This window comes from Arctopsyche grandis, chromosome 11 (genome assembly GCF_051622035.1).
Source record: "Arctopsyche grandis isolate Sample6627 chromosome 11, ASM5162203v2, whole genome shotgun sequence".
In the NCBI taxonomy this organism is placed as follows: domain Eukaryota; kingdom Metazoa; phylum Arthropoda; class Insecta; order Trichoptera; family Hydropsychidae; genus Arctopsyche; species Arctopsyche grandis.
Window position 1 is genome coordinate 26326889 of NC_135365.1, and position 27524 is coordinate 26354412.

At 39.9% G+C, this 27524-nt stretch overlaps 1 protein-coding gene across 1 annotated transcript in view; it reads left to right on the top strand.

Moving 5' to 3' along the window:
- The first annotated feature begins 1484 nt into the window (after positions 1-1484).
- The window catches only part of LOC143918625 (uncharacterized), a 68381-nt gene continuing 42341 nt past the window's right edge, over positions 1485-27524 (top strand). Inside the window, exon 1 of the mRNA XM_077440567.1 lies at positions 1485-2204. Within this exon, the coding sequence (XP_077296693.1) occupies positions 1485-2204 (720 nt within the window). The remainder of the gene's footprint in view (positions 2205-27524) is intronic.

Genomic DNA, 27524 nt, shown 5'->3' on the forward strand with positions numbered 1-27524 from the left:
TGCTTTGAAAAACTCGAATTACTATCATTTACACACACCCACGGTGAATCGTATCACTGTTGACTGGAGACAAGAGACAAAGTTAGTGTTAAAGTGTCCATCACAACATAAACGTCTTACAACAGCTCATTAATAACAATAACAACTACGTTGCTAACGACTTGTTGCGATTACGGCAGATCAAAGTACCACTAACAACGACCAAAATAAATAGTGTGCGAGCGCGTACCGATTGAAAAATTAACGATCACGGTGAACTTTTTAGTCGGAGAAATTGGAATAATGACATCAATGGCTAGCATATCTTTGGAAATGTGTGAGATTACTGCTAAAGAAGCTCTCGAGCAGAAGGTATTCCACAAATTAGAATTAATTCTAATTGATCTCAATAGCAAAATACGTAAAAATACCTATGTTCCAATCAAGGATGGAATTGAAGAGGCAATGATAGCCTTTAATACATATAAAGACATAAAACTAGACCTGTTAAAGCATAGATTACAAACTAAAACACTAATAGAACTCAATCCCACCTCGAGCGATGTTTTAAAGAATCCTCCAAATGCTTTAATACCGGAAAATCCCGCAATCATGGACTCGGCATCCTCACTAGATCAACCAAAAGAGGATTCCTGGAAAGAAGTAAGGTCAAAAAGAAGGCGGAATAAAAAGAATAAAAGAACAAATGATACAAAGAACACCAACAACAACAACGATCGGCGTCAGCCAAACATTGAAAATAGCTTTCAAGATCGATATGCGCGATTTCCACCAGGCCCCAGAAATGAGGCTATAACAATAAAGTCAGACGGCACGGTGACATATGCAGACACCTTAAAGAAAATCAGAAAAGAAATTCCAATGGAGAATGTAGATGCTGCCGCTATTCGTCAAACAAAGGGTGGAGAAGTTCTTATAAAAATGCAAAAAGGAACAACAAAAACGGAAGAGCTAATGGGTGCAATTTCCGCGATTCTGGGCAATGGTGCGACTGTGAAGAAGCTCGTCCCTGGAGTCGTCATTGAAATACGGGACATCGATGGGGCCACGGATGAGACAGAATTGATGGAGGCATTAGCAAGCGCTTCACCACATGTGGTGAGAAATGCGCGATTGATCACGTTCAAACCGGCTTATGGAGGCACTCAGATTGCGATGGTCAAACTCCCGAGAGACGATGCCACTGAATTGATTAAGGCCGGAAGAATTCGAATCGGATGGGTCAATTGTCGTTTGAGGCCCCGAGTCCATATAATAAGATGCTTCAGGTGTCGGGGATTCGGACACATTGCGGTAGAATGCGCCAGCAAACAAGACAGAAGCAAAGAATGCAACAAGTGCGGCCAGGAAGGCCATAAAGCTGTGATTTGTAAGAACGACCCACACTGCAGCATTTGTGAAGGAGAAAAAATAAGCAGCGGTCATCAGACTGGTAGTCGAAGCTGTGCAGCCCTCCGGACTGCTCTGAAAGGACGAACACAACAATGATCCGCATACTCCAGATCAATCTGAATGGATGCCAGGCGGCGCAGGATGTGATGATACAGACAGCAGAGGAGCGGCGAGCGGACCTCGTGATTGTGTCTGAACAGTACCGCAACATTCCTCATCGATGGTATTCGGATGCAAGCTCAAGATCTGCAATCTACACACCAACTGCCCACCTGCGAATCACGAATGCTGTTTCAATTGGCGTCCAAGGCTGGACGTGGGTGGAGATGAGGGGAGTGAGGTTCTATAGCTGCTATTTTTCTCCTAGTGCAACAATAGAGGAGTTCAAGAGAGATCTCGTCTGCCTTGAAGATGACGTGAGAACATCGACCTTACCTGTTGTCGTTGCCGGAGATTTTAACTCAAAAGCTCCAGAGTGGGGCTCTCAAAAAACGGATCGCAGAGGTATTTTACTCTCTGAAATGGCATCGCATTTACATCTGCATGCGGCCAACGTAGGAAGTGCTTACACGTTCGTTCGGGGCAGCACCGGATCGGTCATCGATGTCACATTTGCAGGTGAAACAATAATTGGCAGGATCCGAAAATGGCAAGTGCTTGACAGCTACTCTCACAGCGACCATCGCTACATTGGCTTCGAGTTGGAAGATCGCCTCGCCGGGCCACAAATGTTACCTTCTAGTTCTGGCTGGGGAGCTCGTAAGCTGGACATCGTAGCTTTGGACGAAGCCGTTGCAGAACTAAGATCAAAAGTGACTGACGTCGCAAGCAGCGGGGTTGGAGCCGAAGACATTGCCAACTCATTAAATGACCTATTGAGTGAGAGCTGCGACGCATCGATGCCGAGACGCGGAGGTAAAAAGAGGCGCCCGGTCTTCTGGTGGACCGAAAACATCGCCATACTTCGCCGCGAGTGCTTAACCTGCAGACGCCGAGCACAACGACGGTCAAGCAATGAACAGCACAGAGTGAAATATCAAGAAGCCAGGATAGCTTTACGAAAAGCTATAAAAGAAAGTAAAGAGAGATGCTGGAAAGAGCTCTGCAAATCGATTGATGTGAATCCGTGGGGGAGCCCATATAAGATCATAAGGAAAAAGCTCCGAATTGGAACTGTCGATCCATATCTTGAAAATAAGGCGAGTCTTGAATTGGTCATAGATGGCCTCTTTCCGCAACACCCAGTGATGGAAAGACGATCGGCGAGCAGTACTGGTGATGAGATGCCGATTTTCACGGAGGAAGAAGTCGTAGCAGCCGCCAAACGAATAAATATTGAAAAGGCGCCGGGACCGGACTGCATTCCAAACGCAGTTATTAAAAGAATTGCCTTGAGCGATCCTGCGTTGCTGTTGACGACCTTCAATGCTTGTCTGTCGGAAGGAACCTTTCCAAAACCATGGAAAAGACAAAAACTCGTGCTGATTTCAAAAGGAAAGGGAGGCCCACCAGGACCTTCATCATACAGGCCACTCTGCCTACTTGACGGGGTAGGAAAGTTACTAGAGAGACTTCTCCTACAGCGACTACAACAACAGCTAGAAAACAGCGACACAGGACTGTCATCGCAGCAATTTGGATTTCGACCCGGTCGCTCAACTATTGACGCGATCAGTGAAGTCGTAAACACCGTAAGACTTGCATGGCGTGGGAGCGTCAAGGCGAGCAAACATGTTGTGATGATCGCGCTCGACATAAAAAATGCATTCAACACTGCCAACTGGGGAAGGACTCTCGATGCATTAGTCACTATCAATGCTCCGGAAAAACTTATCAAGATGATCGAGAGCTATTTTTCGGACAGAATCCTTCTGTATGAATGCATGGGCAAAAAATACGAACGATCAGTCACTGCGGGCGTACCACAGGGATCGGTCCTGGGCGCTTTGGAATGTAATGTACGACGGCTTGTTGAAGATCCCAATGCCAGATGAAACGAGCCTGGTCGCCTTTGCTGACGATGTCGCGTTGCTTGTCACCGCAAAGAACACAACATCTTTACGCCTAAGAAGCGAAGAAGCCATAAGAAGGGTTAAAAAATGGCTCGTGGATGCGGGCTTGGAGCTCGCCGTCCAGAAAACCGAAGCTGTATTCTTCACAAGACGTAGAAAGCTGCTGCCTCCTCAAATAACAGTCAACGGTTTTGAGGTGACGTTCAGCAGATCACTGCGGTATTTGGGAGTGCAGTTAGATGACAAACTACGCTTTGCAAAACATGCGGAAAAAGCGGGAGCTAGGGCGGCCCAAATAGCAGAAGACCTCGCCAGACTGATGCCCAACATCGGTGGACCGAAACAGAGGAGAAGAAAACTATACTGTGAAGTAGTACACTCAGTCCTCCTGTACGGTGCTCCGATTTGGGCGGAAAAAAACAAAGGTTGAGAGGACGAGGCTCAGCCTCGCTAGAGTACAAAGAAGAGCTGCATTAAGAGTCGCAGCGGCATACCGTACAGTATCTGAAGATGCCATCCTGGTGTTGTGCGCCATTCCACCGATCGACTTACTCGCTCTAGAACGACAAGCGATCTACAGAGGTGAAAAGAAGAGTGCAGCCAGAGAGACAACGATGATCAAATGGCAAGACAGATGGAACAACTCAGAAAAAGGTAGATGGACACACCATCTCATCGGAGACCTAAAAGCGTGGTGCCAAAGAAAGCACGGCGAACTGAATCACCACACGACCCAAATACTCACAGGTCACGGGTGCTTCGGGACCTACCTACACAAAATAGCAAAGGAAACAACTCCGAAGTGCCACCACTGTGAAAACGAGAAAGACGACGCGGCCCACACAACCTTTGATTGTCCAGCATGGGAAGACGACAGAAGAACATTCAGAACTGTAATCGGCGTAGAACACCTGACGCCGATAAACATAATCTTCGTCATACTGGATAGCGCAACTGCCTGGTCAGCGTGGGAAGCATTTGCTTCGATGATAATGAAAAATAAAGAAGAAGCAGAAAGAACCCGAGAACACGAAGGAAGAGCCATAAATGGCTAAGAAAAAACTGCTTTCCCGAAGCAAAACATGAAAATGTGTCCGGGGAGCAGGGGAGTCAAGGGGGTGGGGTTTAGTCGGTAAAAATCCGACACTATCCTCCAGTTCGGGCTGGAGGATGTCTTTGGAAGATTCCCCACCTCCGACGATAAAAAAAAAAAAAAAAAAAAAAAAGGTTAAGTTAGGTTTCGTGAAGCTAGCACGATTTGTGTATATTTTTGTAATGTCGAATTCATTGCTTTCGCCGATGGTTAGGTTAGGTTGGGTTAGGTTTCGTGAAGCTAGCACGATTTGTGTATATTTTTGCAATGTATAATTCTTTGATTTCGGTGATGGTAAGGTTAGGTTGGGTTAGGTTTGGTGAGGTTAGCTCTTTTGTGGATATTTTGGCAATGTCGAATTCTTTGATTTCGGTGATGGTTAGGTTAAGTTGGGATAGGTTTAGTGAGGTAAGCACGTTTTGTGTATATTTTTGTAATGTCGAATTCATTGCTTTCGGTGATGGTAAGGTTAGGTTGGGTTAGGTTTCGTGAAGCTAGTACGATTTGTGTATATTTTTGCAATGTCCAATTCTTTTATTTCGGTGATAGTAAGGTGAGGTTGGGTTAGGTTTGGTGAGGTTAGCTCTTTTGTGGATATTTTGGCAATGTCGAATTCTTTGATTTCGGTGATGGTTAGGTTAGGTTGGGCTAGGTTTGGTGAGGTAAGCACGTTTTGTGTATATTTTTGCAATGTCGAATTCATTGATTTCGGTGATGGTTAGGTTAGGTTGGATTAGGTTTCGTGAAGCTAGCACGATTTGTGTATATATTTGCAATGTCCAATTCGTTGATTTCGGTGATGGTTAGGTTAGGTTGGGTTAGGTTTTGTGAGGTTAGCATGTTTTGTGGATATTTTGGCAATGTCGAATTCTTTGATTTCGGTGATGGTTAGGTTAGGTGGGTTAGGTTAAGTGAGGTTAGCACGTTTTGTGTATATTTTTGTAATGTCGAATTCATTGCTTTCGGTGATGGTTTAGTTAGGTTGGGTTAGGTTAGGTTGGGTTAGGTTTCGTGAAGCTAGCACGATTTGTGTATATTTTTGCAATGTCCAATTCGTTGATTTCGGTGATAGTTAGGTTAGGTTGGGTTAGGTTTTGTGAGGTTAGCATGTTTTGTGGATATTTTGGCAATGTCGAATTTTTTGATTTCGGTGAATGTTAGGTTAGGTTGGGTTAGGTTTGGTGAGGTAAGCACGTTTTGTGTATATTTTTGCAATGTATAATTCTTTGATTTCGGTGATGGTAAGGTTAGGTTGGGTTAGGTTTGGTGAGGTTAGCTCTTTTGTGGATATTTTGGCAATGTTGAATTCTTTGATTTCGGTGATGGTTAGGTTAAGTTGGGATAGGTTTAGTGAGGTAAGCACGTTTTGTGTATATTTTTGTAATGTCGAATTTATTGCTTTCGGTGATGGTAAGGTTAGGTTGGGTTAAATTTCGTGAAGCTAGCACGATTTGTGTATATTTTTGCAATGTCCAATTCTTTTATTTCGGTGATAGTTAGGTTAGGTTGGGTTAGGTTTTGTGAGGTTAGCATGTTTTGTGGATATTTTGGCAATGTATAATTCTTTGATTTCGGTGATGGTAAGGTTAGGTTGGGTTAGGTTTGGTGAGGTTAGCTCTTTTGTGGATATTTTGGCAATGTCGAATTCTTTGATTTCGGTGATGGTAAGGTTAGGTGGGTTAGGTTTAGTGAAGTTAGCACGTTTTGTGTATATTTTTGTAATGTCGAATTCATTGCTTTCGGTGATGGTTTAGTTAGGTTGGGTTAGGTTAGGTTGGGTTAGGTTTCGTGAAGCTAGCACGATTTGTGTATATTTTTGCAATGTCCAATTCGTTGATTTCGGTGATAGTAAGGTTAGGTTGGGTTAGGTTTTTTGCGGTTAGAACGTTTTGTGGATATTTTGGCAATGTCGAATTCATTGATTTCGGTGATGGTTAGGTTAAGTTGTGATAGGTTTAGTGAGGTAAGCACGTTTTGTGTATATTCTTGTAATGTCGAATTCATTGCTTTCAGTGATGGTTAGGTTAGGTTGGGTTCGGTTAGGTTAAGTTAGGTTTCGTGAAACTAGTACGATTTGTGTATATTTTTGCAATGTCCAATTCGTTGATTTCAGTGATAGTTAGGTAAGGTTGGGTTAGGTTTTGTGCGGTTAGCACGTTTTGTAAATATTTTGGCAATGTCGAATTCTTTGATTTCGGTGATGGTTAGGTTAGGTTGGGTTAGGTTTGGTGAGGTAAGCACGTTTCGTGTTCATTTTTGCAATGTCGAACTCATTGATGTCGGTGATGGTTAGGTTAGGTTGGGTTAGGTTTTGTGAGGTTAGCATGTTTTGTGGATATTTTGGCAATGTCGAATTTTTTCATTTCGGTGATGGTTAGGTTAGGTTGGGTTAGGTTCAATGAGGTTAGCACGTTTTGTGTATATTTTTGCAATGTCCAATTTGTTGATTTCGGTGATAGTTAGGTTAGGTTGGGTTAGGTTTTGTGAGGTAAGCACGTTTTGTGGATATTTTGGCAATGTCGAATTCTTTGATTTCGGTGATGGTTAGGTTAGGTTGGGTTAGGTTTGGTGTGGTTAGCACTTTTGTGGATATTTTGGCAATGTCGAATTCTTTGATTTCGGTGATGGTTAGGTTAGGTTCAGTTAGGTTTCGTGAAGCAAGCACGATTTGTGTATCTTTTTGCAATGACCAATTCTTTCATTTCGGTGATGGTAAGGTTAGGTTAGGTTAGGTTTCGTGAAGTAAGCACGTTTTGTGTATATTTTTGCAATGTATAATTCGTTGATTTCGGTGATGGTAAGGTTAGGTTGGGTTAGGTTTGGTGAGGTTAGCTCTTTTGTGGATATTTTGGCAATGTCGAATTCTTTGATTTCGGTGATGGTTAGGTTAAATTGGGATAGGTTTAGTGAGGTAAGCACGTTTTGTGTATATTTTTGTAATGTCGAATTCATTGCTTTCGGTGATGGTTAGGTTAGGTTGGGTTAGGTTTCATGAAGCTAGCACGATTTGTGTATATTTTTGCAATGTCCAATTCGTTGATTTCGGTGATAAATAGGTTAGGTTGGGTTAGGTTTTGTGAGGTTAGCACGTTTTGTGGATATTTTGGCAATGTCGATTTCTTTGATTTCGGTGATGGTTAGGGTAGGTTGGGTTAGGTTTGGTGAGGGAAGCACGTTTTGTGTATATTTTTGCAATGTCGAATTCATTGATGTCGGTGATGGTTATGTTAGGTTAGGTTAGGTTTTGTGAGGTTAGCATGTTTTAGGGATATTTTTGCAATGTCGAATTCTTTGATTTCGGTGATGGTTAGGTAAGGTTGGGTTAGGTTTGGTGAGGTAAGCACGTTTTTTGTATATTTTTGCAATGTCGAATTCATTGATTTCGGTGATGGTAAGGTTAGGTTGGATTAGGTTTCGTGAAGCTAGCACGTTTTGTGGATATTTTGGCAATGTCGAATTCTTTGATTTCGGTGATAGTTAGGTTAGATGGGTTAGGTTTGGTGAGTTAAGCACGTTTTTTGAATGTTTCTGGAATGTCGAATTCATTAATTTCGGTGATGGTAAGGTTAGGTTGGGTTAGGTTTGGTGTGGTTAGCACTTTTGTGGATATTTTGGCAATGTCGAATTCTTTGATTTCGGTGATGGTTAGGTTAGGTTGGGTTAGGTTTGGGGAGGGAAGCACGTTTTGTGTATATTTTTGCAATGTCGAATTCATTGATGTCGGTGATGGTTAGGTTAGGTTTGGTTAGGTTTTGTGAGGTTAGCATGTTTTGTGGATATTTTGGCAATGTCGAATTCTTTGATTTCGGTGATGGTTAGGTTAGGTGGGTTAGGTTTAGTGAGGTTAGCACGTTTTGTGTATATTTTTGTAATGTCGAATTCATTGCTTTCGGTGATGGTAAGGTTAGGTTGGGTTAGGTTAGGTTGGGTTAGGTTTCGTGAAGCTAGCACGATTTGTGTATATTTTTGCAATGTCCAATTCGTTGATTTCGGTGATGGTTAGGTTAGGTTGGGTTAGGTTTTTTGCGGTTAGCACGTTTTGTGGATATTTTGGCAATGTCGAATTCATTGATTTCGGTGATGGTTAGGTTAAGTTGTGATAGGTTTAGTGAGGTAAGCACGTTTTGTGTATATTCTTGTTATGTCGAATTCATTGCTTTCAGTGATGGTTAGGTTAGATTGGGTTCGGTTAGGTTAAGTTAGGTTTCGTGAAGCTAGCACGATTTGTGTATATTTTTGCAATGTCCAATTCGTTGATTTCGGTGATAGTTAGGTAAGGTTGGGTTAGGTTTTGTGCGGTTAGCACGTTTTGTAAATATTTTGGCAATGTCGAATTCTTTGATTTCGGTGATGGTTAGGTTAGGTTGGGTTAGGTTTGGTGAGGTAAGCACGTTTCGTGTTCATTTTTGCAATGTCGAACTCATTGATGTCGGTGATGGTTAGGTTAGGTTGGGTTAGGTTTTGTGAGGTTAGCATGTTTTGTGGATATTTTGGCAATGTCGAATTTTTTCATTTCGGTGATGGTTAGGTTAGGTTGGGTTAGGTTTGATGAGGTTCGCACTTTTATGGATATTTTGGCAATGTCGAATTCTTTGATTTCGGTGATCGTTAGGTTAAGTTGGGTTAGGTTCAATGAGGTAAGCACGTTTTGTGTATATTTTTGCAATGTCTAATTCTTTGATTTCGGTGATGGTTAGGTTAGGTGGGTTAGGTTTAGTGAGGTTAGCACGTTTTGTGTATATTTTTGTAATGTCGAATTCATTGCTTTCGGTGATGGTTAGGTTAGGTTGGGTTAGGTTTAGTGAGGTTAGCACGTTTTGTGTATATTTTTAGAATGTCGAATTCATTGCTTTCGGTGATGGTTAGGTTAGGTTGGGTTAGGTTTGGTGTGGTAAGCACTTTTGTGGATATTTTGGCAATGTCGAATTCTTTGATTTCGGTGATGGTTAGGTGAGGTTCAGTTAGGTTTCGTGAAGCTAGCACGATTTGTGTATCTTTTTGCAATGACCAATTCTTTCATTTCGGTGATGGTAAGGTTAGGTTAGGTTAGGTTTCGTGAAGTAAGCACGTTTTGTGTATATTTTTGCAATGTATAATTCTTTGATTTCGGTGATGGTAAGGTTAGGTTGGGTTAGGTTTGGTGAGGTTAGCTCTTTTGTGGATATTTTGGCAATGTCGAATTCTTTGATTTCGGTGATGGTAAGGTTAAGTTGGGATAGGTTTAGTGAGGTAAGCACGTTTTGTGTATATTTTTGTAATGTCGAATTCATTGCTTTCGGTGATGGTAAGGTTAGGTTGGGTAAGGTTTCATGAAGCTAGCACGATTTGTGTATATTTTTGCAATGTCTAATACGTTGATTTCGGTGATAAATAGGTTAGGTTGGGTTAGGTTTTGTGAGGTTAGCACGTTTTGTGGATATTTTGGCAATGTCGATTTCTTTGATTTCGGTGATGGTTAGGGTAGGTTGGGTTAGGTTTGGTGAGGGAAGCACGTTTTGTGTATATTTTTGCAATGTCGAATTCATTGATGTCGGTGATGGTTAGGTGAGGTAAGGTTAGGTTTTGTGAGGTTAGCATGTTTTAGGGATATTTTTGCAATGTCGAATTCTTTGATTTCGGTGATGGTTAGGTTAGGTTGGGTTAGGTTTGGTGAGGTAAGCTCGTTTTTTGTATATTTTTGCAATGTCGAATTCATTGATTTCGGTGATGGTAAGGTTAGGTTGGATTAGGTTTCGTGAAGCTAGCACGTTTTGTGGATATTTTGGCAATGTCGAATTCTTTGATTTCGGTGATAGTTAGGTTAGATGGGTTAGGTTTGGTGAGTTAAGCACGTTTTTTGAATGTTTCTGCAATGTCGAATTCATTAATTTCGGTGATGGTAAGGTTAGGTTGGGTTAGGTTTGGTGTGGTTAGCACTTTTGTGGATATTTTGGCAATATCGAATTCTTTGATTTCGGTGATGGTTAGGTTAAGTTGGGTTAGGTTTAGTGAGGTTAGCACGTTTTGTGTATATTTTTAGAATGTCGAATTCATTGCTTTCGGTGATGGTTAGGTTAGGTTGGTTTAGGTTTCGTGAAGCTAGCACGATTTGTGTATATTTTTGCAATGTCCAATTCGTTGATTTCGGTGATGGTTAGGTTAGGTTGGGTTAGGTTTTGTGAGGTTAGCATGTTTTGTGGATATTTTGGCAATGTCGAATTCTTTGAATTGGGTGATGGTTAGGTTAGGTGGGTTAGGTTTAGTGAGGTAAGCACGTTTTGTGTATATTTTTGTAATGTCGAATTCATTGCTTTCGGTGATGGTTACTTTAGGTTGGGTTCGGTTAGGTTAAGTTAGGTTTCGTGAAGATAGCACGATTTGTGTATATTTTTGTAATGTCGAATTCATTGCTTTCGGTGATGGTTAGGTTAGGTTGGGTGAGGTTAGGTTGGGTTAGGTTTCGTGAAGCTAGCACGATTTGTGTATATTTTTGCAATGTATAATTCTTTGATTTCGGTGATGGTAAGGTTAGGTTGGGTTAGGTTTGGTGAGGTTAGCTCTTTTGTGGATATTTTGGCAATGTCGAATTCTTTGATTTCGGTGATGGTTAGGTTAAGTTGGGATAGGTTTAGTGAGGTAAGCACGTTTTGTGTATATTTTTGTAATGTCGAATTCATTGCTTTCGGTGATGGTAAGGTTAGGTTGGGTTAGGTTTCGTGAAGCTAGCACGATTTGTGTATATTTTTGCAATGTCCAATTCTTTTATTTCGGTGATAGTAAGGTTAGGTTGGGTTAGGTTTGGTGAGGTAAGCTCTTTTGTGGATATTTTGGCAATGTCGAATTCTTTGATTTTGGTGATGGTTAGGTTAGGTTGGGCTAGGTTTGGTGAGGTAAGCACGTTTTGTGTATATTTTTGCAATGTCGAATTCATTGATTTCGGTGATGGTTAGGTTAGGTTGGATTAGGTTTCGTGAAGCTAGCACGATTTGTGTATATATTTGCAATGTCCAATTCGTTGATTTCGGTGATGGTTAGGTTAGGTTGGGTTAGGTTTTGTGAGGTTAGCATGTTTTGTGGATATTTTGGCAATGTCGAATTCTTTGATTTCGGTGATGGTTAGGTTAGGTGGGTTAGGTTAAGTGAGGTTAGCACGTTTTGTGTATATTTTTGTAATGTCGAATTCATTGCTTTCGGTGATGGTTTAGTTAGGTTGGGTTAGGTTAGGTTGGGTTAGGTTTCGTGAAGCTAGCACGATTTGTGTATATTTTTGCAATGTCAAATTCGTTGATTTCGGTGATAGTTAGGTTAGGTTGGGTTAGGTTTTGTGAGGTTAGCATGTTTTGTGGATATTTTGGCAATGTCGAATTCTTTGATTTCGGTGAATGTTAGGTTAGGTTGGGTTAGGTTTGGTGAGGTAAGCACGTTTTGTGTATATTTTTGCAATGTATAATTATTTGATTTCGGTGATGGTAAGGTTAGGTTGGGTTAGGTTTGGTGAGGTTAGCTCTTTTGTGGATATTTTGGCAATGTCGAATTCTTTGATTTCGGTGATGGTTAGGTTAAGTTGGGATAGGTTTAGTGAGGTAAGCACGTTTTGTGTATATTTTTGTAATGTCGAATTCATTGCTTTCGGTGATGGTTTAGTTAGGTTGGGTTAGGTTAGGTTGGGTTAGGTTTCGTGAAGCTAGCACGATTTGTGTATATTTTTGCAATGTCCAATTCGTTGATTTCGGTGATGGTTAGGTTAGGTTGGGTTAGGTTTTTTGCGGTTAGCACGTTTTGTGGATATTTTGGCAATGTCGAATTCATTGATTTCGGTGATGGTTAGGTTAAGTTGTGATAGGTTTAGTGAGGTAAGCACGTTTTGTGTATATTCTTGTAATGTCGAATTCATTGCTTTCGGTGATGGTTAGGTTAGGTTGGGTTAGGTTTCATGAAGCTAGCACGATTTGTGTATATTTTTGCAATGTCCAATTCGTTGATTTCGGTGATAGTTAGGTTAGGTTGGGTTAGGTTTTGTGAGGTTAGCACGTTTTGTGGATATTTTGGCAATGTCGATTTCTTTGATTTCGGTGATGGTTAGGGTAGGTTGGGTTAGGTTTGGGGAGGGAAGCACGTTTTGTGTATATTTTTGCAATGTCGAATTCATTGATGTCGGTGATGGTAAGGTTAGGTTGGGTTAGGTTTTGTGAGGTAAGCATGTTTTGGGGATATTTTGGCAATGTCGAATTCTTTGATTTCGGATATGGTTAGGTTAGGTTGGGTTAGGTTTGGTGAGGTAAGCACGTTTTGTGTATATTTTTGCAATGTCAAATTCATTGATTTCGGTGATGGTTAGGTTAGGTTGGGTTAGGTTAGGTTGGGTTAGGTTTCGTTAAGCTAGCACGATTTGTGTATATTTTTGCAATGTCCAATTCGTTGATTTCGGTGATAGTTAGGTAAGGTTGGGTTAGGTTTTGTGCGGTTAGCACGTTTTGTAAATATTTTGGCAATGTCGAATTCTTTGATTTCGGTGATGGTTAGGTTAGGTTGGGTTAGGTTTGGTGAGGTAAGCACGTTTCGTGTTCATTTTTGCAATGTCGAACTCATTGATGTCGGTGATGGTTAGGTTAGGTTGGGTTAGGTTTTGTGAGGTTAGCATGTTTTGTGGATATTTTGGCAATGTCGAATTTTTTCATTTCGGTGATGGTTAGGTTAGGTTAGGTTAGGTTTGATGAGGTTCGCACTTTTATGGATATTTTGGCAATGTCGAATTCTTTGATTTCGGTGATGGTTAGGTTAAGTTGGGTTAGGTTCAATGAGGTAAGCACGTTTTGTGTATATTTTTGCAATGTCTAATTCTTTGATTTCGGTGATGGTTAGGTTAGGTGGGTTAGGTTTAGTGAGGTTAGCACGTTTTGTGTATATTTTTGTAATGTCGAATTCATTGCTTTCGGTGATGGTTAGGTTAGGTTTGGTTAGGTTTAGTGAGGTTAGCACGTTTTGTGTATATTTTTAGAATGTCGAATTCATTGCTTTCGGTGATGGTAAGGTTAGGTTGGGTTAGGTTTGGTGTGGTAAGCACTTTTGTGGATATTTTGGCAATGTCGAATTCTTTGATTTCGGTGATGGTTAGGTTAGGTTCAGTTAGGTTTCGTGAAGCTAGCACGATTTGTGTATCTTTTTGCAATGACTTATTCTTTCATTTCGGTGATGGTAAGGTTAGGTTAGGTTAGGTTTCGTGAAGTAAGCACGTTTTGTGTTTTTTTTTGCAATGTATAATTCTTTGATTTCGGTGATGGTAAGGTTAGGTTGGGTTAGGTTTGGTGAGGTTAGCTCTTTTGTGGATATTTTGGCAATGTCAAATTTTTTGATTTCGGTGATGGTTAGGTTAAGTTGGGATAGGTTTTGTGAGGTAAGCACGTTTTGTGTATATTTTTGTAATGTCGAATTCATTGCTTTCGGTGATGGTAAGGTTAGGTTGGGTAAGGTTTCATAAAGCTAGCACGATTTGTGTATATTTTTGCAATGTCTAATACGTTGATTTCGGTGATAAATAGGTTAGGTTGGGTTAGGTTTTGTGAGGTTAGCACGTTTTGTGGATATTTTGGCAATGTCGATTTCTTTGATTTCGGTGATGGTTAGGGTAGGTTGGGTTAGGTTTGGTGAGGGAAGCACGTTTTGTGTATATTTTTGCAATGTCGAATTCATTGATGTCGGTGATGGTTAGGTGAGGTTAGGTTAGGTTTTGTGAGGTTAGCATGTTTTAGGGATATTTTTGCAATGTCGAATTCTTTGATTTCGGTGATGGTTAGGTTAGGTTGGGTTAGGTTTGGTGAGGTAAGCTCGTTTTTTGTATATTTTTGCAATGTCGAATTCATTGATTTCGGTGATGGTAAGGTTAGGTTGGATTAGGTTTCGTGAAGCTAGCACGTTTTGTGGATATTTTGGCAATGTCGAATTCTTTGATTTCGGTGATAGTTAGGTTAGATGGGTTAGGTTTGGTGAGTTAAGCACGTTTTTTGAATGTTTCTGCAATGTCGAATTCATTAATTTCGGTGATGGTAAGGTTAGGTTGGGTTAGGTTTGGTGTGGTTAGCACTTTTGTGGATATTTTGGCAATATCGAATTCTTTGATTTCGGTGATGGTTAGGTTAAGTTGGGTTAGGTTTAGTGAGGTTAGCACGTTTTGTGTATATTTTTAGAATGTCGAATTCATTGCTTTCGGTGATGGTTAGGTTAGGTTGGTTTAGGTTTCGTGAAGCTAGCACGATTTGTGTATATTTTTGCAATGTCCAATTCGTTGATTTCGGTGATGGTTAGGTTAGGTTGGGTTAGGTTTTGTGAGGTTAGCATGTTTTGTGGATATTTTGGCAATGTCGAATTCTTTGATTTCGGTGATGGTTAGGTTAAGTTGGGTTAGGTCCAGTGAGGTTAGCACGTTTTGTGTATATTTTTGCAATGTCCAATTCTTTCATTTCGGTGATGGTTAGGTTAGGTTGGGTTTTGTTTCGTGAAACTAGCACGATTTGTGTATATTTTTGCAATGTCCTATTCTTTCATTTCGGTGATGGAAAGGTTAGGTTAGGTTAGATTTGGTGAGGTGAGCACGTTTTGTGGATATTTTGGCAATGTTGAATTCTTTGATTTCGGTGATGGTTAGGTTAAGTAGGGTTAGGTTCAGTGAGGTAAGCACGTTTTGTGTATATTTTTGCAATGTCCAATTCTTTCATTTCGGTGATGACTAGGTTAGGTCGGGTTAGGTTTGGCGAGGTAAGCACGTTTTGTGGATATTTAGGCAATGTCGAATTTTTTGATTTCGGTGATGGTTAGGTTAGGTGGGTTAGGTTTGGTGAGGTAAGCACGTTTTTTGTATGTTTTTGCAATGTCGAATTTATTTATTTCGGTGATGGTTAGGTTAGGTTGGGTTAGCTTTGGTGAGTTAAGCACGTTTTTTGAATGTTTCTGGAATGTCGAATTCATTAATTTCGGTGATGGTAAGGTTAGGTTGGGTTAGGTTTGGTGTGGTTAGCACTTTTGTGGATATTTTGGCAATGTCGAATTCTTTGATTTCGGTGATGGTTAGGTTAAGTTGGGTTAGGTTTAGTGAGGTTAGCACGTTTTGTGTATATTTTTAGAATGTCGAATTCATTGCTTTCGGTGATGGTTAGGTTAGGTTGGTTTAGGTTTCGTGAAGCTAGCACGATTTGTGTATATTTTTGCAATGTCCAATTCGTTGATTTCGGTGATGGTTAGGTTAGGTTGGGTTAGGTTTGGTGAGGTAAGCACGTTTTGTGGATATTTTGGCATTGTCGAATTCTTTGATTTCGGTGATGGTTAGGTTAAGTTGGGTTAGGTCCAGTGAGGTTAGCACGTTTTGTGTATATTTTTGCAATGTCCAATTCTTTCATTTCGGTGATGGTTAGGTTAGGTTGGGTTTTGTTTCGTGAAACTAGCACGATTTGTGTATATTTTTGCAATGTCCTATTCTTTCATTTCGGTGATGGAAAGGTTAGGTTAGGTTAGGTTTGGTGAGGTGAGCACGTTTTGTGGATATTTTGGCAATGTTGAATTCTTTGATTTCGGTGATGGTTAGGTTAAGTTGGGTAAGGTTTAGTGAGGTTAGCACGTTTTGTGTATATTTTGGCAATGTCGAATTTTTTGATTTCGGTGATGGTTAGGTTAGGTTGGGTTAGGTTTCGTGAAGCTAGCACGATTTGTGTATATATTTGCAATGTCCTATTCGTTGATTTCGGTGATGGTTAGGTTAGGTTGGGTTAGGTTTTGTGAAATTAGCATGTTTTGTGGATATTTTGGCAATGTCGAATTCTTTGATTTCGGTGATGGTTAGGTTAGGTGGGTTAGGTTTAGTGAGGTTAGCACGTTTTGTGTATATTTTTGTAATGTCGAATTCATTGCTTTCGGTGATGGTTTAGTTAGGTTGGGTTAGGTTAGGTTGGGTTAGGTTTCGTAAAGCTAGCACGATTTGTGTATATTTTTGCAATGTCCAATTCGTTGATTTCGGTGATAGTTAGGTTAGATTAGGTTAGGTTTTGTGAGGTTAGCACGTTTTGTGGATATTTTGGCAATGTCGAATTCTTTGATTTCGGTGATGGTTAGGTTAGGTTGGGTTAGGTTTGGTGAGGTAAGCACGTTTCGTGTATATTTTAGCAATGTCGAATTTTTTGATTTCGGTGATGGTTAGGTTAGGTTGGGTTAGGTTTCGTGAAGCTAGCACGATTTGTGTATATATTTGCAATGTCCAATTCGTTGATTTCGGTGATAGTTAGGTTAGGTTGGGTTAGGTTTTGTGAGGTTAGCATGTTTTGTGGATATTTTGGCAATGTTGAATTCTTTGATTTCGGTGATGGTTAGGTTAGGTGGGTTAGGTTTAGTGAGGTTAGCACGTTTTGTGTATATTTTTGTAATGTCGAATTCATTGCTTTCGGTGATGGTTTAGTTAGGTTGGGTTAGGTTAGGTTGGGTTAGGTTTCGTGAAGCTAGCACGATTTGTGTATATTTTTGCAATGTCCAATACGTTGATTTCGGTGATAGTTAGGTTAGGTTAGGTTAGGTTTTGTGAGGTTAGCACGTTTTGTGGATATTTTGGCAATGTCGAATTCTTTGATTTCGGTGATGGTTAGGTTAGGTTGGGTTAGGTTTGGTGAGGTAAGCACGTTTCGTGTTCATTTTTGCAATGTCGAACTCATTGATGTCGGTGATGGTTAGGTTAGGTTGGGTTAGGTTTTGTGAGGTTAGCATGTTTTGTGGATATTTTGGCAATGTCGAACTTTTTCATTTCGGTGATGGTTAGGTTAGGTTGGGTTAGGTTTGATGAGGTTCGCACTTTTGTGGATATTTTGGCAATGTCGAATTCTTTGATTTCGGTGATGGTTAGGTTAAGTTGGGTTAGGTTTAGTGAGGTTAGCACGTTTTGTGTATATTTTTAGAATGTCGAATTCATTGCTTTCGGTGATGGTTAGGTTAGGTTGGTTTAGGTTTCGTAAAGCTAGCACGATTTGTGTATATTTTTGCAATGTCCAATTCGTTGATTTCGGTGATGGTTAGGTTAGGTTGGGTTAGGTTTGGTGAGGTAAGCACGTTTTGTGGATATTTTGGCATTGTCGAATTCTTTGATTTCGGTGATGGTTAGGTTAAGTTGGGTTAGGTCCAGTGAGGTTAGCACGTTTTGTGTATATTTTTGCAATGTCCAATTCTTTCATTTCGGTGATGGTTAGGTTAGGTTGGGTTTTGTTTCGTGAAACTAGCACGATTTGTGTATATTTTTGCAATGTCCTATTCTTTCATTTCGGTGATGGAAAGGTTAGGTTAGGTTAGGTTTGGTGAGGTGAGCACGTTTTGTGGATATTTTGGCAATGTTGAATTCTTTGATTTCGGTGATGGTTAGGTTAAGTAGGGTTAGGTTCAGTGAGGTTAGCACGTTTTGTGTATATTTTTGCAATGTCCAATTCTTTCATTTCGGTGATGACTAGGTTAGGTCGGGTTAGGTTTGGCGAGGTAAGCACCTTTTGTGGATATTTAGGCAATGTCGAATTTTTTGATTTCGGTGATGGTTAGGTTAGGTGGGTTAGGTTTGGTGAGGTAAGCACGTTTTTTGTATGTTTTTGCAATGTCGAATTTATTTATTTCGGTGATGGTTAGGTTAGGTTGGGTTAGGTTTTGTGAGGTTAGCATGTTTTGTGGATATTTTGGCAATGTCGAACTTTTTCATTTCGGTGATGGTTAGGTTAGGTTGGGTTAGGTTTGATGAGGTTCGCACTTTTGTGGATATTTTGGCAATGTCGAATTCTTTGATTTCGGTGATGGTTAGGTTAAGTTGGGTTAGGTTTAGTGAGGTTAGCACGTTTTGTGTATATTTTTAGAATGTCGAATTCATTGCTTTCGGTGATGGTTAGGTTAGGTTGGTTTAGGTTTCGTGAAGCTAGCACGATTTGTGTATATTTTTGTAATGTCGAATTTATTGCTTTCGGTGATGGTAAGGTTAGGTTGGGTTAGGTTTCGTGAAGCTAGCACGATTTGTGTATATTTTTGCAATGTCCAATTCTTTTATTTCGGTGATAGTAAGGTTAGGTTGGGTTAGGTTTGGTGAGGTTAGCTCTTTTGTGGATATTTTGGCAATGTCGAATTCTTTGATTTCGGTGATGGTTAGGTTAGGTTGGGTAGGTTTGGTGAGGTAAGACGTTTCGTGTATATTTTTGCAATGTCGAATTCATTGATGTCGGTGATGGTTAGGTTAGGTTGGGTTAGGTTTTGTTGGGTTAGCATGTTTTGTGGATATTTTGGCAATGTCGAATTCTTTGATTTCGGTGATGGTTAGGTTAGGTGGGTTAGGTTTGGTGAGGTAAGCACGTTTTTTGTATGTTTTTGTATTGTCGAATTCATTGCTTTCGGTGATGGTTAGGTTAGGTTGGGTTAGGTTTCGTGAAACTAGCACGATTTGTGTATATTTTTGCAATGTCCAAGTCGTTGTTAGGGAAGGTTGGGTTAGGTTTGGGGAGGGAAGCACGTTTTGTGTATATTTTTGCAATGTCGAATTCATTGATGTCGGTGATGGTTAGGTTAGGTTGGGTTAGGTTTTGGGAGGTTAGCATGTTTTGGGGATATTTTGGCAATGTCGAATTCTTTGATTTCGGTGATGGTTAGGTTAGGTTGGGTTAGGTTTGGTGTGGTTAGCACTTTTGTGGATATTTTGGCAATGTCGAATTCTTTGATTTCGGTGATGGTTAGGTTAGGTTCAGTTAGGTTTCGTGAAGCTAGCACGATTTCTGTATCTTTTTGCAATGACCAATTCTTTCATTTCGGTGATGGTAAGGTTAGGTTAGGTTAGGTTTCGTGAAGTAAGCACGTTTTGTGTATATTTTTGCAATGTATAATTCGTTGATTTCGGTGATGGTAAGGTTAGGTTGGGTTAGGTTTGGTGAGGTTAGCTCTTTTGTGGATATTTTGGCAATGTCGAATTCTTTGATTTCGGTGATGGTTAGGTTAAGTTGGGATAGGTTTAGTGAGGTAAGCACGTTTTGTGTATATTTTTGTAATGTCGAATTCATTGCTTTCGGTGATGGTTAGGTTAGGTTGGGTTAGGTTTGGTGAGGTAAGCACGTTTTGTGTATATTTTTGCAATGTCGAATTTATTGATGTCGGTGATGGTTAGGTTAGGTTGGGTTAGGTTTTGTGAGGTAAGCATGTTTTGGGGATATTTTGGCAATGTCGAATACTTTGATTTCGGTGATGGTAAGGTTAGGTTGGGTTAGGTTTGGCGAGGTTAGCACGTTTTGTGGATATTTTGGCAATGTCGAATTTTTTAATTTCGGTGATGGTTAGGTTAGGTTGGGTAAGGTTTTGTGAGGTTAGCACGTTTTGTGGATATTTTGGCAATGTCGAACTCTTTTTTTTCGGTGATGGTTAGGTAAGGTTGGGTTAGGTTTGGTGAGTTAAGCACGTTTTGTGTATAATTTTGCAATGTCGAATTCATTGATGTCGGTGATGGTAAGGTTAGGTTGGGTTAGGTTTTGTGAGGTAAGCATGTTTTGGGGATATTTTGGCAATGTCGAATTCTTTGATTTCGGATATGGTTAGGTTAGGTTGGGTTAGGTTTGGTGAGGTAAGCACGTTTTGTGTATAATTTTGCAATGTCGAATTCATTGATTTCGGTGATGGTTAGGTTAGGTTGGGTTAGGTTAGGTTGGGTTAGGTTTCGTTAAGCTAGCACGATTTGTGTTTATTTTTGCAATGTCCAATTCGTTGATTTCGGTGATAGTTAGGTTAGGTTGGGTTAGGTTTTGTGAGGTTAGCACGTTTTGTGGATATTTTGGCAATGTCGAATTCTTTGATTTCGGTGATGGTTAGGTTAGGTTGAGTTAGGTTTGGTGAGGTAAGCACGTTTTCTGTATATTTTTGCAATGTCGAATTCATTGATTTCGGTGATGGTTAGTTTAGGTTAGGTTAGGTTTCGTGAAGCTAGCACGATTTGTGTATCTTTTTGCAATGACCAATTCTTTCATTTCGGTGATGGTAAGGTTAGGTTAGGTTAGGTTTTGTGAAGTTAGCACGTTTTGTGTATATTTTTGCAATGTATAATTCTTTGATTTCGGTGATGGTATGGTTAGGTTGGGTTAGGTTTGGTGAGGTTAGCACTTTTGTGGATATTTTGGCAATGTCGAATTCTTTGATTTCGGTGATGGTAAGGTTAAGTTGGTATAAGTTTAGTGAGGTTCGCACGTTTTGTGTATATTTTTGTAATGTCGAATTCATTGCTTTCGGTGATGGTTAGGTTAGGTTGGGTTAGGTTTCATGAAGCTAGCACGATTTGTGTATATTTTTGCAATGTCCAATTCGTTGATTTCGGTGATAGTTAGGTTAGGTTGGGTTAGGTTTTGTGAGGTTATCACGTTTTGTGGATATTTTGGCAATGTCGATTTCTTTGATTTCGGTGATGGTTAGGGTAGTTTGGGTTAGGTTTGGGGAGGGAAGCACGTTTTGTGTATATTTTTACAATGTCGAATTCATTGATGTCGGTGATGGTTAGGTTAGGTTGGGTTAGGTTTTGTGAGGTTAGCATGTTTTGGGGATATTTTGGCAATGTCGAATTCTTTGATTTCGGTGATGGTTAGGTAAGGTGGGTAAGGTTTGGTGAGGTAAGCACGATTCGTGTTCATTTTTGCAATGTCGAACTCATTGATGTCGGTGATGGTTAGGTTAGGTTGGGTTAGGTTTTGTGAGGTTAGCATGTTTTGTGGATATTTTGGCAATGTCGAATTTTCTCATTTCGGTGATGGTTAGGTTAGGTTGGGTTAGGTTTGATGAGTTTCGCACTTTTGTGGATATTTTGGCAATGTCGAATTCTTTGATTTCGGTGATGAATAGGTTAAGTTGGGTTAGGTTCAGTGAGGTAAGCACGTTTTGTGTATATTTTTGCAATGTCTAATTCTTTGATTTCGGTGATGGTTAGGTTAGGTGGGTTAGGTTAAGTGAGGTGAGCACGTTTTGTGTATTTTTTTGTAATGTCGAATTCTTTGATTTCGGTGATGGTTAGGTTAGGTGGGTTAGGTTTGGTGAGGTAAGCACGTTTTTTGTATGTTTTTGTATTGTCGAATTCATTGCTTTCGGTGATGGTTAGGTTAGGTTGGGTTAGGTTTCGTGAAGCTAGCACGATTTGTGTATATTTTTGCAATGTCCAATTCGTTGTTAGGGTAGGTTGGGTTAGGTTTGGGGAGGGAAGCACGTTTTGTGTATATTTTTGCAATGTCGAATTCATTGATGTCGGTGATGGTAAGGTTAGGTTGGGTTAGGTTTTGGGAGGTTAGCATGTTTTGGGGATATTTTGGCAATGTCGAATTCTTTGATTTCGGTGATGGTTAGGTTAGGTTGGGTTAGGTTTGGTGAGATAAGCACGTTTTGTGTATATTTTTGCAATGTCGAATTCATTGATTTCGGTGATGGTAAGGTTAGGTTGGGTTAGATTTCGTGAAGCTAGCACGTTTTGTGGATATTTTGGCAATGTCGAATTCTTTGATTTTGGTGATAGTTAGGTAAGGTGGGTTAGGTTTGGTGGGGAAAGCACGATTTTTTTATGTTTCTGCAATGTCGAATTCATTTATTTCGGTGATGGTAAGGTAAGGTTGGGTTAGGTTTGGTGTGGTTAGCGCTTTTGTGGATATTTTGGCAATGTCGAATTCTTTGATTTCGGTGATGGTTAGGTAAGGTTGGGTTAGGTTTGGTGAGTTAAGCACGTTTTGTGTATAATTTTGCAATGTCGAATTCATTGATGTCGGTGATGGTAAGGTTAGGTTGGGTTAGGTTTTGTGAGGTAAGCATGTTTTGGGGATATTTTGGCAATGTCGAATTCTTTGATTTCGGATATGGTTAGGTTAGGTTGGGTTAGGTTTGGTGAGGTAAGCACGTTTTGTGTATATTTTTGCAATGTCGAATTCATTGATTTCGGTGATGGTTAGGTTAGGTTGGGTTAGGTTAGGTTGGGTTAGGTTTCGTTAAGCTAGCACGATTTGTGTATATTTTTGCAATGTCCAATTCGTTGATTTCGGTGATAGTTAGGTAAGGTTGGGTTAGGTTTTGTGAGGTTAGCACGTTTTGTGGATATTTTGGCAATGTCGAATTCTTTGATTTCGGTGATGGTTAGGTTAGGTTGAGTTAGGTTTGGTGAGGTAAGCACGTTTTCTGTATATTTTTGCAATGTCGAATTCATTGATTTCGGTGATGGTTAGTTTAGGTTAGGTTAGGTTTCGTGAAGCTAGCACGATTTGTGTATCTTTTTGCAATGACCAATTCTTTTATTTCGGTGATGGTAAGGTTAGGTTAGGTTAGGTTTCGTGAAGTTAGCACGTTTTGTGTATATTTTTGCAATGTATAATTCTTTGATTTCGGTGATGGTATGGTTAGGTTGGGTTAGGTTTGGTGAGGTTAGCACTTTTGTGGATATTTTGGCAATGTCGAATTCTTTGATTTCGGTGATGGTAAGGTTAAGTTGGGATAGGTTTGATGAGTTTCGCACTTTTGTGGATATTTTGGCAATGTCGAATTCTTTGATTTCGGTGATGAATAGGTTAAGTTGGGTTAGGTTCAGTGAGGTAAGCACGTTTTGTGTATATTTTTGCAATGTCTAATTCTTTGATTTCGGTGATGGTTAGGTTAGGTGGGTTAGGTTTAGTGAGGTTAGCACGTTTTGTGTATTTTTTTGTAATGTCGAATTCTTTGATTTCGGTGATGGTTAGGTTAGGTTAGGTTAGGTTAGGTGAGGTAAGCACGTTTTTTGTATGTTTTTGTTTTGTCGAATTCATTGCTTTCGGTGATGGTTAGGTGAGGTTGGGTTAGGTTTCGTGAAGCTAGCACGATTTGTGTATATTTTTGCAATGTCCAATTCGTTGTTAGGGTAGGTTGGGTTAGGTTTGGGGAGGGAAGCACGTTTTGTGTATATTTTTGCAATGTCGAATTCATTGATGTCGGTGATGGTTAGGTTAGGTTGGGTTAGGTTTTGGGAGGTTAGCATGTTTTGGGGATATTTTGGCAATGTCCAATTCTTTGATTTCGGTGATGGTTAGGTTAGGTTGGGTTAGGTTTGGTGAGATAAGCACGTTTTGTGTATATTTTTGCAATGTCGAATTCATTGATTTCGGTGATGGTAAGGTTAGGTTGGGTTAGATTTCGTGAAGCTAGCACGTTTTGTGGATATTTTGGCAATGTCGAATTCTTTGATTTTGGTGATAGTTAGGTAAGGTGGGTTAGGTTTGGTGGGGAAAGCACGATTTTTTTATGTTTCTGCAATGTCGAATTCATTTATTTCGGTGATGGTAAGGTAAGGTTGGGTTAGGTTTGGTGTGGTTAGCGCTTTTGTGGATATTTTGGCAATGTCGAATTCTTTGATTTCGGTGATGGTTAGGTAAGGTTGGGTTAGGTTTGGTGAGTTAAGCACGTTTTGTGTATAATTTTGCAATGTCGAATTCATTGATGTCGGTGATGGTAAGGTTAGGTTGGGTTAGGTTTTGTGAGGTAAGCATGTTTTGGGGATATTTTGGCAATGTCGAATTCTTTGATTTCGGATATGGTTAGGTTAGGTTGGGTTAGGTTTGGTGAGGTAAGCACGTTTTGTGTATATTTTTGCAATGTCGAATTCATTGATTTCGGTGATGGTTAGGTTAGGTTGGGTTAGGTTAGGTTGGGTTAGGTTTCGTTAAGCTAGCACGATTTGTGTATATTTTTGCAATGTCCAATTCGTTGATTTCGGTGATAGTTAGGTAAGGTTGGGTTAGGTTTTGTGAGGTTAGCACGTTTTGTGGATATTTTGGCAATGTCGAATTCTTTGATTTCGGTGATGGTTAGGTTAGGTTGAGTTAGGTTTGGTGAGGTAAGCACGTTTTCTGTATATTTTTGCAATGTCGAATTCATTGATTTCGGTGATGGTTAGTTTAGGTTAGGTTAGGTTTCGTGAAGCTAGCACGATTTGTGTATCTTTTTGCAATGACCAATTCTTTCATTTCGGTGATGGTAAGGTTAGGTTAGGTTAGGTTTCGTGAAGTTAGCACGTTTTGTGTATATTTTTGCAATGTATAATTCTTTGATTTCGGTGATGTTATGGTTAGGTTGGGTTAGGTTTGGTGAGGTTAGCACTTTTGTGGATATTTTGGCAATGTCGAATTCTTTGATTTCGGTGATGGTAAGGTTAAGTTGGGATAGGTTTAGTGAGGTTAGCACGTTTTGTGTATATTTTTGTAATGTCGAATTCATTGCTTTCGGTGATGGTTAGGTTAGGTTGGGTTAGGTTTCATGAAGCTAGCACGATTTGTGTATATTTATGCAATGTCCAATTCGTTGATTTCGGTGATGGTTAGGTTAGGTTGGGTTAGGTTTTGTGAGGTTAGCATGTTTTGTGGATATTTTGGCAATGTCGAATTCTTTGATTTCGGTGATGGTAAAGTTAGGTGGGTTAGGTTTAGTGAGGTTAGCACGTTTTGTGTATATTTTTGTAATGTCGAATTCATTGCTTTCGGTGATGGTTAGGTTAGGTTGGGTAAGGTTAGGTTAAGTTAGGTTTCGTGAGGCTAGCACGATTTGTGTATATTTTTGCAATGTCCAATTCGTTGATTTCGGTGATAGTTAGGTTAGGTTGGGTTAGGTTTTGTGAGGTTAGCACGTTTTGTGGATATTTTGGCAATGTCGAATTCTTTGATTTCGGTGATGGTTAGGTTAGGTTGGGTTAGGTTTGGTGAGTTTCGCACTTTTGTGGATATTTTGGCAATGTCGAATTCTTTGATTTCGGTGATGAATAGGTTAAGTTGGGTTAGGTTCAGTGAGGTAAGCACGTTTTGTGTATATTTTTGCAATGTCTAATTCTTTGATTTCGGTGATGGTTAGGTTAGGTGGGTTAGGTTAAGTGAGGTGAGCACGTTTTGTGTATTTTTTTGTAATGTCGAATTCTTTGATTTCGGTGATGGTTAGGTTAGGTGGGTTAGGTTTGGTGAGGTAAGCACGTTTTTTGTATGTTTTTGTATTGTCGAATTCATTGCTTTCGGTGATGGTTAGGTTAGGTTGGGTTAGGTTTCGTGAAGCTAGCACGATTTGTGTATATTTTTGCAATGTCCAATTCGTTGTTAGGGTAGGTTGGGTAAGGTTTGGGGAGGGAAGCACGTTTTGTGTATATTTTTGCAATGTCGAATTCATTGATGTCGGTGATGGTAAGGTTAGGTTGGGTTAGGTTTTGGGAGGTTAGCATGTTTTGGGGATATTTTGGCAATGTCGAATTCTTTGATTTCGGTGATGGTTAGGTTAGGTTGGGTTAGGTTTGGTGAGATAAGCACGTTTTGTGTATATTTTTGCAATGTCGAATTCATTGATTTCGGTGATGGTAAGGTTAGGTTGGGTTAGATTTCGTGAAGCTAGCACGTTTTGTGGATATTTTGGCAATGTCGAATTCTTTGATTTTGGTGATAGTTAGGTAAGGTGGGTTAGGTTTGGTGGGGAAAGCACGATTTTTTTATGTTTCTGCAATGTCGAATTCATTTATTTCGGTGATGGTAAGGTAAGGTTGGGTTAGGTTTGGTGTGGTTAGCGCTTTTGTGGATATTTTGGCAATGTCGAATTCTTTGATTTCGGTGATGGTTAGGTAAGGTTGGGTTAGGTTTGGTGAGTTAAGCACGTTTTGTGTATAATTTTGCAATGTCGAATTCATTGATGTCGGTGATGGTAAGGTTAGGTTGGGTTAGGTTTTGTGAGGTAAGCATGTTTTGGGGATATTTTGGCAATGTCGAATTCTTTGATTTCGGATATGGTTAGGTTAGGTTGGGTTAGGTTTGGTGAGGTAAGCACGTTTTGTGTATATTTTTGCAATGTCGAATTCATTGATTTCGGTGATGGTTAGGTTAGGTTGGGTTAGGTTAGGTTGGGTTAGGTTTCGTTAAGCTAGCACGATTTGTGTATATTTTTGCAATGTCCAATTCGTTGATTTCGGTGATAGTTAGGTAAGGTTGGGTTAGGTTTTGTGAGGTTAGCACGTTTTGTGGATATTTTGGCAATGTCGAATTCTTTGATTTCGGTGATGGTTAGGTTAGGTTGAGTTAGGTTTGGTGAGGTAAGCACGTTTTCTGTATATTTTTGCAATGTCGAATTCATTGATTTCGGTGATGGTTAGTTTAGGTTAGGTTAGGTTTCGTGAAGCTAGCACGATTTGTGTATCTTTTTGCAATGACCAATTCTTTTATTTCGGTGATGGTAAGGTTAGGTTAGGTTAGGTTTCGTGAAGTTAGCACGTTTTGTGTATATTTTTGCAATGTATAATTCTTTGATTTCGGTGATGGTATGGTTAGGTTGGGTTAGGTTTGGTGAGGTTAGCACTTTTGTGGATATTTTGGCAATGTCGAATTCTTTGATTTCGGTGATGGTAAGGTTAAGTTGGGATAGGTTTGATGAGTTTCGCACTTTTGTGGATATTTTGGCAATGTCGAATTCTTTGATTTCGGTGATGAATAGGTTAAGTTGGGTTAGGTTCAGTGAGGTAAGCACGTTTTGTGTATATTTTTGCAATGTCTAATTCTTTGATTTCGGTGATGGTTAGGTTAGGTGGGTTAGGTTTAGTGAGGTTAGCACGTTTTGTGTATTTTTTTGTAATGTCGAATTCTTTGATTTCGGTGATGGTTAGGTTAGGTTAGGTTAGGTTAGGTGAGGTAAGCACGTTTTTTGTATGTTTTTGTTTTGTCGAATTCATTGCTTTCGGTGATGGTTAGGTTAGGTTGGGTTAGGTTTCGTGAAGCTAGCACGATTTGTGTATATTTTTGCAATGTCCAATTCGTTGTTAGGGTAGGTTGGGTTAGGTTTGGGGAGGGAAGCACGTTTTGTGTATATTTTTGCAATGTCGAATTCATTGATGTCGGTGATGGTTAGGTTAGGTTGGGTTAGGTTTTGGGAGGTTAGCATGTTTTGGGGATATTTTGGCAATGTCCAATTCTTTGATTTCGGTGATGGTTAGGTTAGGTTGGGTTAGGTTTGGTGAGATAAGCACGTTTTGTGTATATTTTTGCAATGTCGAATTCATTGATTTCGGT